General features: G+C 36.5%; 1 protein-coding gene across 1 annotated transcript in view; it reads left to right on the top strand.

The window, feature by feature from the left end:
* The window catches only part of Map3k15 (mitogen-activated protein kinase kinase kinase 15), a 79,134-nt gene that overhangs the window by 31,663 nt on the left and 35,456 nt on the right, over positions 1 to 12,015 (top strand). The window contains exons 8-11 of the mRNA XM_063243058.1: positions 2,397 to 2,509; positions 2,839 to 2,998; positions 6,642 to 6,792; positions 10,607 to 10,714. Coding sequence (XP_063099128.1) covers positions 2,397 to 2,509; positions 2,839 to 2,998; positions 6,642 to 6,792; positions 10,607 to 10,714 — 532 coding nt within the window. The remainder of the gene's footprint in view (positions 1 to 2,396; positions 2,510 to 2,838; positions 2,999 to 6,641; positions 6,793 to 10,606; positions 10,715 to 12,015) is intronic.

Here is a 12,015-nt window from a genome sequence, read left to right as displayed (position 1 = left end):
TGTGTTGAGATGAGTGAAATTTATGCTCGTTAAACAGTCAAGGACAGAAGCAGAAAACAGGTGACTATTGCAATAATTTAGGGGAGAACTGATGATATCTTGAACTCAAGTAGTAGAGATGAAAATGATAAGAAATTGGATCTGGGAACCAGCCGACTCTGATCTTTTACCACCCACACACCACACTAGTTCTGCCAGTTTGTTCCATTGACCCAGGGGCAAACAAAGACAAAAGACAGACAGACACAGTTAGCTTAACATGTGGCAGCTAGAGGACTCTTGCCTCTAGTAGGAAGAGGAGCCCCTTAGCATCGGGTTCATTCTGCCTTTATTCACCCAGACATGGGTATAAGCAATTAAAGGAACACAAAAGTCATATGCTTTCCATTGTCCATTAGTACATGCTCAGGTAAACAAATTAATCTTAGCTGTATTTATTGTAAACCCAAATATTGAGTTCAATCATCCAAGTATTGTAATCCACTTTCTAGTTTTCCTCACAATCCAAAAAATTATATTTGTAATCCCATTGAGACGTTATTGGAATCCCATCAGGTTAATTTCAGCCTGCCATCACCAGTGCAATCCATGGTGAGACAAGTTCCAAGTTAAGGACAGCTAAGGGGTCCTAAGTCCAATCCTCATGAGGACATGTGGACAACGGCCTCGGCCTCGATCCTAGGCCTCTCTCCGCATTTATTATCTTGTGAAAAAAGGGGTGTGGCTCAAGGATAAGTGATAGTGAGGATGTCTGGGACTAATGAGTAACGTGAGCTGGCTGGCCAGGTGCAAGAATGGCATCTCTGTAATTTGCAGAGATAAAGATATGCAGAAGGATCAATTTACGTAACCCAATTAAAATAGCAGTGGAATTGTTGGGGGGGGGGGGCTATGACTTCTGTTTCTGATATGCAAACTCTTGTGCCCTGGGGAGTCATAGCCTCTTATCTTGAGGCTTATACCCAGTTGACATTCCAGGAGCTAATTACTCTAACCTCTCAAGCTCAATCCTGTGTTGTGGAGAGCACCATGCAAGGAAACAGGACTGTCTGATGGCTATAGACTTTGCACATTAGCACCTTGGCTAGCCTTATTTGCAATGCTCAGAGCCAATTGAGGAGAGAAGGAAATGCCCTAAGCCAGCCTTTTACATATCAGTATAAGGAAATGAGTCTCCAAGAAATCAAAGTCACAGCAATTGTTTTGAGTTCAAAGGGAGTCACTGGAGTTGTCTCCCACAGTATTGATTTTCCCTAGAACCTGCAATGTGCCATCACCCTTGCATGTTGTCTGTCTCCTTTGTGCTCACAGGGGAGGCCAATTAGACCTCAATTTTCATCTGACCTCCCACATGGGACTATAATTATGACTGGAGTTTCAGTCATCTATGCCCTCTTCTCCGTGACTTTTAATTTTAAGCAAAAATGTCTTAAAAATCAAATCTAGTAGGAATTTTAAATCCTCAAAACATACAGAAGGAAAAAAGATTAGAATTGGAACTTTGGTGATGGGTAAGAATAACTTTCTTGGTGTCCTGTGGTCTGAGGGAACTTATATTATGCTTCAAAATTCATAAAGCCATATTTGGACAGACATAATAATTTCCTTCCAAGTATTAATATTTTATTGTCAAATCTCTTGTCACATGAATGATAAAATTACTCTAGGTTTGCAATTCCTTGGTATTAACTGTGCTGCTTAAAGACATTTTCATGTTACCATTTCTTTGAGTCATTTTCCTCAATAATCATTCTTGCTTATTAAAGAGAAACTTTGCATATAGAAAAGAATAAAGAATTAAAGTGGAGCTGTTAGCCTTTTTTTCTCATACAATTTATATTCCCAGTTTTTAAAAAATTTTTTGTTCCTTATGTGGTAGATCCCTGCCCTTTTCCCTCCATTTATGCCACTGCTCTCATAGTTATTTGGAATTCTGGCATTATGGTTTTGTACATGAAAAAATGATTCCATGTTGAAATATAACCAAATGACATACAGAGAAATAACCTATGATTTATGTCATTTATATGTAATAAATAATGTACAAGTGGCATCTAACTTGAATGAAATCTAGAAATCAAATTGTGGTCATCTTTTGAGTGGTAGAATAATATTTTAAATTTCTTTGGAACACTGTAATGCGATTTCCTTATTTATGTGATGGTTATGGTTTTTATTATAAAACTACAAGCCTTAGGAAGAAAAACTGTAAAACTTTCCAATATAAGTTACTGCATTGTTATTGTTTTTTAAAAGTTATCTGTTAACTTCATATAGCTGTTCCATCAGATGAGGAAAGAAACTGTAATCCATAGGTTCATGAGAAGATAGTTTTTATTTTTACCCTTATTTATACATTTTTAATCTAACATAATAAGAATTTGGGTCTACAATAGGTATTACAGAGGATTTCACCTCCAGCCATCTCTTTATTCGGGAACCAATCTTGCAATTTTGCTGATACTTGCTGGACAACACTTTGAAACTTCTATGGAACTACAAAAAATAGGTAAAGCTGTTTATTATTGCAGATGTTGATGCTTTGGTTATACAAGTTTAGTGTTAAAAATTGTGTTGGGCTGGGGAAATAGCTCCATGGGTAAAGCACTTGCCTAGCATGCCCAAGGCTCTAGTTCAATCTCCAGTACCACCAAAACTAAATTTTAAAAATTTGTGTCCAAATAAGTAGCATTACATTCCAAAAAGAACAGTTATTTTCTCACACCTAAGATAGCAGCCAAAATAAAAAGCCTACTCATCCTCTACTTAAAGTCTTACATACTATGATAGGAACTTAAAAGAGATTTTCATAATTTCTCTAAAATTCAAATTCTAAAGGTACCCAGCTGAACAGTTTGTTGGCAAGAAAAGGGAGCTTGGAGAACATGAACAATTACTGGGATGTGAGTCAGGTCATCATCATCACCATCCTGGGCAATAATATTGAGAAGGCAATTCAAGCAGCAGAGAGGTTGTTCAGAATGAAGCCTCCAGTCTGGTAAGTCTTATCTTTGCCTTGTCATCAGCCATCTCAATATCTGACCTTGCTCCCTTAAGGAGAAAAGGTGGAAATGCACAAAAGAAAAGAAGCTGCTGTGTTTCTCCTTTTGACTTCTTCATTAGTTAGGGCCGACAACAGCTCGGAGAGCTCGTTGCATTTATGTCAAGGGAGGGACAGACAGACATATGAGCACACAAAATAAACTCTTATACACTCTGGCCCTGAGGTTAACTTCTCAACCCTATTAACTTCTTCAGATTGTCTAGGTCCTCAAGAGCAAAATATTCTTTGGTACTAGTATATAATTATACATTTGTAAGAAAACATATAGTAAAGCTTTAAAAGCATACCAAGAAAATGATGTTCATAACAAATGAATACTAGAACTAAAATAGTGTGGTCAATAAAACGGCAGCACAGCAATAGCCTAAAGTCAGGCCACTGTGCAGCCATTTAAGTGTATAGGTAAGAATACTTAGACATGGAAGTGGGTTCATGGCTTATTGTAGAATAAAAAGCCATTTGCAGAGTACATTTTTCCTTATTAGTGGATCTCAATCTTTATCATGCATCAAAATCACCTCTGCTGATTAAAATACAGATTAATTAACCCATCCTCAGGTGTCCTAGTTCAGTAGGTCTAGGATAGAGCCTGAGAATTTGCATTTACAAATGACAAGATACTGATGCTAAGTCTGGGGAACCACACTTTGAGAACCACTTTTCTAGATGATCTCATGTTAGTTACAGGTATGTGTTTGCTATGTGACTCACAGGGAAAGGTCTGGGGGTAGTGACCACTTCAGACTTCTCCATAGACCTAAAGCTGCAGTTTTTGAATTGTGGTTATCTTCTTGATAGCTACAGTGTTATAATATATACTCAATAGATATTTATGTAATGATTTTTTTGTCTTTTTGAGACAAGGTCTATGCAGTTCAGGCTCACTTTGTGGCCCAGGCTGGTCTCAAACTTGCAGTGATCCTCCTGTCTCAGCCTCCCGGGTGCTGGGATTGCAGGAGTGCACCACCAGGCCCAGCTATTTGCACAATGATTAAAGGATAAATGAGGGATTTTTCTCAAAAATATTGGCTAATTATCTCAGGGAAATAGCCTGTAAGAGTTTTCTAATCTGTTTTATAGCTTATCTGAATTTTCTAACTTTCCTAAAATGCTTATGGATGACAAGTTTAGTGTTTTCTTATCTAAAATTTTTGGGACTGAAAGTATTTTAGATTTGGGGTTGATTTTATTTATTTATTATTTTGGAATATTCACATAGACCTTATCAGTTGAGCATCACTACCTCAAATATGAAATGCTTCGAAACCCAAAAGTTTTGAGTGCCAACATAATGCTCATAAAGTATTAGATTTTAGAGTATTTCAGTTTTCTGGTCCTCAGATTAGAGATAACTCACCCCATACTTTAATAATTTTTTTTCTCTTTGATGTTTAATAGCTCTATTTATTTGCTCTGCCCACACTACTAAGAATAAAAATTGTATAGATTTACAGGACTTTTAGAGCCCACATTGCTCAAGAAATCATAAGCAGGTTTGAAGGAACACCAAAGAGTGTTTATTTTTAACAGGGCCTATCCATATAGGAAAACAATCTCTAGACTAAAAACACATACTTGAATTTTTTTGAGACAAGATTTTACTATGCAGCTCCACCTGGCCTTGAGTTCACTTTGTAGCCCAGGCTGGTCTTGAACTTGTGAGGATCCTCCAGCTCAGCCTCCGGAGTTCTGGGATTATAAGCGTGTACCACCCCACCCAGTTTGAATAATTTCTTAGGCTTTAATTATCCATGTTCATTTGCCACTTATTTCCCAGCTCAGTGGTCCAGTTCAATTCCAAGAAGTCATAATCTCTTCATTGTATCTAGTTCGACTTCGTTTTGTCCCAATCCAAAAGATCTTAAATTTGACTCAGAAACCATAGTATCCTCTTGAGAGCTGTCTGAGGCTGAGAGTGAGGATGGCTTCCAGCCTTCCTAGAATTGCTGGAAGCCATCTAAGAAGTCATTAGGACTCTATGTGTAGAATCCTAATTAAGGCATATTCCTGCCTCTAGACCAGATATTGCTGACTCTAGGTGAGAAGACCTCAGGGTTGGATGCATTCCCATTATATCTGCACCTAAGCTGACTTATAGTGTTGTTACTTAATGGTTGTCAGAGACCAAGACAATTCTGAGGTTCATAACTCACTAGAAAGGCCCATAGAACTCAGAAAGTCTGTTATACTCATAGTTATGATTTGTTATAATGAAAGGATACAGGTTAAATTAGCCAAAGCAAATGACACATCAGGCAGAGTCTAGAGGTGACCATGTGCAAGCTTCCAGTTTTCTTCTCACAGTGGTATGATATGGACAGTGCTTAATTCTCCTAGCAGTGATATGTGATAACATACAAGAGATATTTCCAGTCAAGAAAACCTACTGAACCTAATAACATAGGCATGGAGAGTTTGTGTGGTTGATCGTACTGTTAGCATAAATCATCTGGCATGGCTCAAAACCCCAGGTAAACACACACAGACTTGCACACTCACACATTCACACATTCACACACTCTTAGCAGGGAGGATATTCCAAGGACCTATAGAAAGTTTCTCAGTATCTCTGGAATGTGTAAAGTTTGTTTAGCTGAGGCCTGATGAGTACCAAAACAAGTTTGTTATGCCTTCCCAGGATAGTTTAGTGAGCAAAATAATGTTTTCAGATAAACCATCCCCAGAGGGTACCAGGGAGAATATGACCACTACTGTTGGACAACTGTGTTTCTAAAAGCTTCATCTGGGTGAGGTCAACAAAGGTGTGGGCAGAATCAGGACTCCTTAAGGTTAAAAATTTACATACTCAGATTTTATTTAAAAATAAATGAACACAGTAAGTTTAAGATTAGTTGTTGCCAGGGATGGAAGTGATAATGGGGATGGAAAGGCAGTAGGCATGACTATAGAAAGGCAGGGTGATGGAAATAGCCTCTACCTTGACTATAGCAATGACAACAGCCTGCTTGTAACACTGTATTACAGATTTGCAAGATGTTGCCATTGGGGGAAACTGGGTCAAGAGTATAAATGTTCTCTGCATAATTTCTTACAACTTCATGTAAATCAAAATTATCTCAAAAAGATAATGGGTTGAAATTGTGTAATTGCTTTGACTGAAGAGCTGCTTGCTTTTTGTATTGAAGGCTGTTATCACATTTTCCAGTATCCACACTTTTAGATACTATATATTAAAATTGATGCTATAGACCAATGTTGATAAAAAGCCATGCTATGATTTTGTCAAACTGCTATATGCTATGGTATGCTCTTCTGGTTTCTTGTAGTTAGTTATGTGGCTTTCAAATCAATTGTTTTTTGAAGTGCTCATGGCATAATACGAATTTAAGTATACCATACAATGTTTCAGGGAAGCTTCTTTTACACTTTTTTTCTTTCTTTTTTTTTTTTTTTTTTTTTTAATCGGTACCAGGGATCAAACTCACGACCGCTTGCTTGCAAGGCAGGTGCTTATGCTGCTGAGCTAAATCCCCAGCCCCTGAAAGCTTGTTTTAAAGGGAATAGAATTGAATTTCTTCAGGAATCTAATTCATGAATTTTTGTGACTTTTTTCCAGGTACCTGCGATCAATAATTCAGAACTTGTTCATAATTCAGAATATTAAGAAATTTGTTATTGACTGTTCACCCAAGCGAGAACAATTTAACTTCTGGTTAGATATACTTTTTGAAACAACAATTGAAGTTACTGATGGATTTAGATTTCCAGTAAGATATGCTAAATCTCAATCTCTCCTTTCCTCTCTCCCCTCCCCCTCCCCTTTTTATAATTTCTCTTTCTTTTGCCTCTCTTTTCTTTTCTCCTCCTTCCCCCCCTCCTTTCTTCCCTTTCTTTCTTGTTTCTTTCATGCTGGGAATGAAGCTCAGGCCTTATGTGTGCTAGGCAAGCACCTTAGCACTTTGTACATCCCCAGCCCCTAATTAGGTTCATTAAGATAGACAAAAGAAACTAGGGTTTGTGTTATCTAAGGATTGAATATTCTGAAAGGGAGATACATGTAGTTTCTAAAAATTTTTGTTTCATTAGTACAGTTTTGCAGTACATGAAGTTTGCATCCACCTTAGGAATTAGGCACATGTATATAACATATCTTAATTCTTTTTTATTCCCCCTTTACCTCTACCTCTCTGCCTCCATCCTTAGATCCTCTTTCTCCATTTTCATTATTTTTAATTTATGTTTACAGTGTATAATGTTTATATTCATTGTGGGTGTTTGCTACATGTATATGACACTGCTTAAATCATTTTATATCCACTTCTCCTCTCTCACTTCCCTCACCTTTGGTCTGGTAGACAGACCCTTTGCCATTTGCAAAAGATCCATCTCCCTGTTTTCTCTTATTAGTCTTTTATTTTGCTCTTTATTTGAACTTCGGATTACTCAAATGAGAGAAACTGTGTAGGATTTAAGCTTCCACATCTTGATTTATTTCACTTAACATTTTATTTTCTAGGTGCATCCATTTTCCTACAATGTCTCAAATTTATCCTTCTTTATAGCTCAGTGTAGTAGTCTATTATGTATAAAAACCCTATTTTCTTCATTCTTCTGTTTGAACCCAGGCTGCTTCCAAGATTTAGCTATTACAAATGATGCTATCACTGTAATATGATGTCTATAGGTCTCTTAGAACTTGTCTAGAAAGAAAATAGCTGATTCAAGTAGAATTTATATTTTTAGTTCTTAGAGAAATCTTCGTATTGATTTCCATAATGGTTATACTAGTTTACATTCCTACCAACAGTGTAGGAGGGGTTTTTTTTTCCACTGCAGCCATGTGAACATGTGTTACTTGATTTCTTGATGGTTGCTATGTTTCTGGCATGAGGAAAAGCCTTAGCATTGTTTTAATTTGCAATTCTCTGGTCAGAGATATTGAACATTTTTTCGTATGTTTATTGGCCATTTGTGCTTCTGAAAAGTGTCTATTCATTTCCCTTTCCCAGTTTTTGCTTGGGTCTTTTAATTTAGATGGTTGAAGTATTTTGAGTTCTTCATATATTCTAAACATTAGTCCTATGAGGAATAGCTGGAAAAATGTTTTTCGTATTCTATGGGTTGTCTCTTCACTCTATTGATTATTTGCTTTGCAAAAGCTTTTTAATTTTGATATAATCCCATTTTTTTCTTTTTGCTGTGCAATTGGAGTTCTGTTTTGAAAGTCCATGCCTATCTCTATGACTTTTTATGAGTTTTACCTATTTTATTTTGGTAAGTCATTTCTGTTTTAATGTTTAGGTCTTTGATCCATTTTGATTTTAGCTTAGTACATGGTAGGAGATAACAGGTCCGGCCTCAACCTTTTGCATATAAATATACACCATTTTGTTGAATAAGTCATCTTTCCTCCAACGTGTTTTTGGCCCTCCATTGAAGATCAAATAGCTGAATATGTCTGGGACATTTCTGGATCCTCTTATCTGTTCCATTGATCAACATGTCTGTTTTTGTGCCAATACCATACCTTAAAAAAAATCACTATAGTTCTATAGAATATAAATTTTAGGATTGTTTTCTCTGGTTCTGTGAGGAATGCAATTAGTATTTTGATGGGGGTTGTGTTAAATCTATATGTTAGTTTTGGGAGTATGGCCATTTTGACAGTATTGGTGCTACTTATCCAGGAGGGGGGACATTTTTCCATTTTCTGATGTTCTCTTCAATCTCTTTTTTCAGAGTTCTTTAGTTTTCATTGTAAAGGTCTTCCACTTCCTTGGTTAGGTTAATTTTGCACTATTTAATTTTTCTTAATCCTGTTGTGAATGGTATCATTTTCTGAATTTATTTCTCAGAGAGATTGGCCTATAGTTGTTTTTTTTTAGTTGGTTCTTCATCTGGTTTGGGAATCAAAGTGATGCTGGATTCCAGAAATGAGTTTTCATTTTTCCCTTTCTTCCTTTTCAATTTTATTGAAGGTGTTGAGGAGTACTGATGATCTAACATCCTTAAAGGTTTAATGGAATTTACCAGTGAATCCATCAAGTCATGGCTTTTTTTTAGTTGGGAGGTTTATTTCTATTGCCTCAATTTCACTGCTTGTTATTGGACCGTTCAAAATTTTTGTGTCTTGTTGGTTTAGTTTTGGTAATTTATGAGTCTAGGAATCTGTTCATTTCTTCAAGATTTTACAATTTGTTGAAATAAAATTTTTCATTGTAGTTAAATGTTTTCTGGTTTCAATGGTATCCATTGTGATATTGTCTTTTTCATTTCTAATTGTATTGATATGGGCCTTTGTTTTGGTAAGTTTGGCTAAGGGTTTTGTCTGTTTTGTTTATTTTTTCAAAGGACCAGCTCTTCATTCATTGATTCTCTGTATTGCTTTTTTTCACATTTCAATTTCATTAATTTCCACTCTGATCTTTATGATTTCCCCCCTAAATTCAATTTTGGATTTGGTTTCAATATGTGTAAAGGTATGGACAACTATTTTGAAGAGAACAAGAGACATTATGGTAGCAATTGTTGATTTTGCTATTATCTGGTTTTGAAGGCTTATAATGCATTCCACTCATTTGTTTTGATGGTTTTTGTTTGTTTGTTTGTTGAACTCTGATTGCAGATGGCCACAAGTGGATTCCAAGGTTGAACATGAGCTCTGGTGATGGTAACTTAGGTAGTGAGCTGGCAAACACGGCAGATGCAGGGTGGACTCAGCCTCTGCGTGCACATACGTGACTAAAACTCAGCCAGCAAGTGGGCATGCAGGGCAGTTGCCAGGTAGACTGTGTATTTGTGCCAGTGACTCAGGAGGCAAGTGCATGAGCCTGCTGACACTAAGCAGAGTTGACTAAGGCACTGTTTATCTGTTTATCCTCTCTCTAGCCATAGCCTATGGGGGAGGGGGAGTTCCCCTGGCCTGCAGTAAGCACTGAAGAGGATTTTGCAGGAATGCAGCTTTCCCCAGTGTTTGGAGGGAGTTTCGTGTAAGATATATTCAGGTTTAGCAATCTTAAACATGTGGTTTCATTTGGGAGATTTATTTATTCTCTCATTCTTTTCTCACCTCTCCACCAACCACCTTCTCTTTTTCCCTCCTATTCCCCCTCTCCCCTTTGTTTTGTAACCAAATAACACTTTGCAAATGGAAATGACACTCACTTTTCATTTCCCATCAGTTACATAGACTTGGCACTTGCTCATCATCCATTCTACTTTCTAATTCTCTCAAAAGTGCTAACTTACCTCTTTTTCTGTCACCAGTTCAAGCAGGCCTTTTTTGGCCATGCTATACGAAGAAACACGTATACCCGCACCTGCCTGTCTTCTCTAGTATTCTCTTTAGAGCACTACATGACATTAGATTACATAGCTCTATCTCTTTGCTGCTCCATCTGCCCTGTTGGAGCACAGCCCTGCCCTAGCATAGCCTTGCATGTCTTGATATACTCCAGCTCCATGCTTGACATACTTGGTCTTTGATGAGTATTGGTTGAGTATAAGTCTTCCCACTTGCTCACTCGGCAAGATCACCTGTTTTAGATTTCTTTGTATTATAAGAATCTGTTCTTATTTCAGGTTCTGGTGATAGAGCCAACTGGTGTCTACCAGCCTTCTTATGTGTCTATCAACAGTGAAGCTGAGGAGAGAACAGTGTATTTATGTTATGTCTCACCCACAGAAATGGTAAGAAAAAAATTATAAACATTTCTATTTCTTCTGTATTTAATTAAAGATTTGATTTTCCAGTAGGGGAGTCTATGTGGTAGTATTGGAATGAATAGGCATCTATGCTTAATTTTCAAATTATGGGACTGTATGAGAAGATACCTTTGCAGGTGAAAAGAAAGGGATTTTCCACTTTCATTTGTTTATATATGTAATCAGAGGGGCTTATATGGGTAAGTATGTTTATATATAACAGATGTAAGTATTTTTTAAAAACAGGGTTTGGTTTATTTATTTAGTTTTGTCTTTTTGAGACATAGTCTCACTATGCAGTTCAGGCTGGCTTTGAACTCACTTTGTAGCCCAGGCTGGTCCCGAATGCATGAGTGCTGAGTTACAGGCATGAACTCCCATATCCAGCTTACTTTATTTTTAAATTAAACAGTAAGGAACTAGATAAGGAATATACGGGGAAAGTACCTCCATATTTTTCACATCTTGTCCCCCTCATCATCCTCAATGATTTGGTGGATATGCCTGTATCCTTTATTTAAATGTACTTATACATATATAATGTATGTGTATCATATAAATTTTCTATATACACAGATATTTTATTGTAGTGTGACTAAAAAGCACATATTTATTGTTTTTCAATTTATTTTTAATTCATCCATACATCACAGTTTTCCACACAGTACACACTGTTCTATATCATATGATATATTTGCTGGTATAGATGAACCTACTTTATTTCACCTCTTTCTTGCTGATTCATACTTAGATCTTAACTTTTCCCTGTTGCCAGTGATAAGCTAGTTTTCATTCTGGTGACTCCATCCTCCCATGTTTATAGAAGCATTTATGAGCAGAGATTCCTGGAAATGGGCTTGCAGACTTAAGGGTATTTTTGTTTAAATTTCTAATAGTTATGATCAAAGTTTTGCTTTTTTAAAAGTTACTATCAAATTCATACATTCCATTCTACAGTTGTACTAGGAATACAGAAAATGAAAGTTTGTAATTGCCCATTAAAGAGATTACAGAAATGCTCAGATGGATTTGAAGTTTCATGGTGATAGTGATATTTTCATTTCTATCTAAAGTACTTCAGTTTTTAAAATAAGTTTTGCAGTAATAAATATAGCACCTTTGAAAATCACTTTAAATAGACTTATTTGCTACGCATGTGTTTCCATGGAGTATGGAAAGATTTCTGCCATTAATGTGGCGAAGGAAGATAATTTTTTCTTCCTGGAAGAAAAGAATGTGAGCAATTATGTTGTAATCAGGTAAAAATAAGCAATAACTTCAAAAAT

Source organism: Cavia porcellus, unplaced genomic scaffold, assembly GCF_034190915.1.
Source record: "Cavia porcellus strain 051 isolate PalLab524CR breed Dunkin Hartley unplaced genomic scaffold, mCavPor4.1 scaffold_33, whole genome shotgun sequence".
NCBI classification, from domain to species: domain Eukaryota; kingdom Metazoa; phylum Chordata; class Mammalia; order Rodentia; family Caviidae; genus Cavia; species Cavia porcellus.
This window is presented reverse-complemented; position numbering and strand designations above follow the sequence as displayed.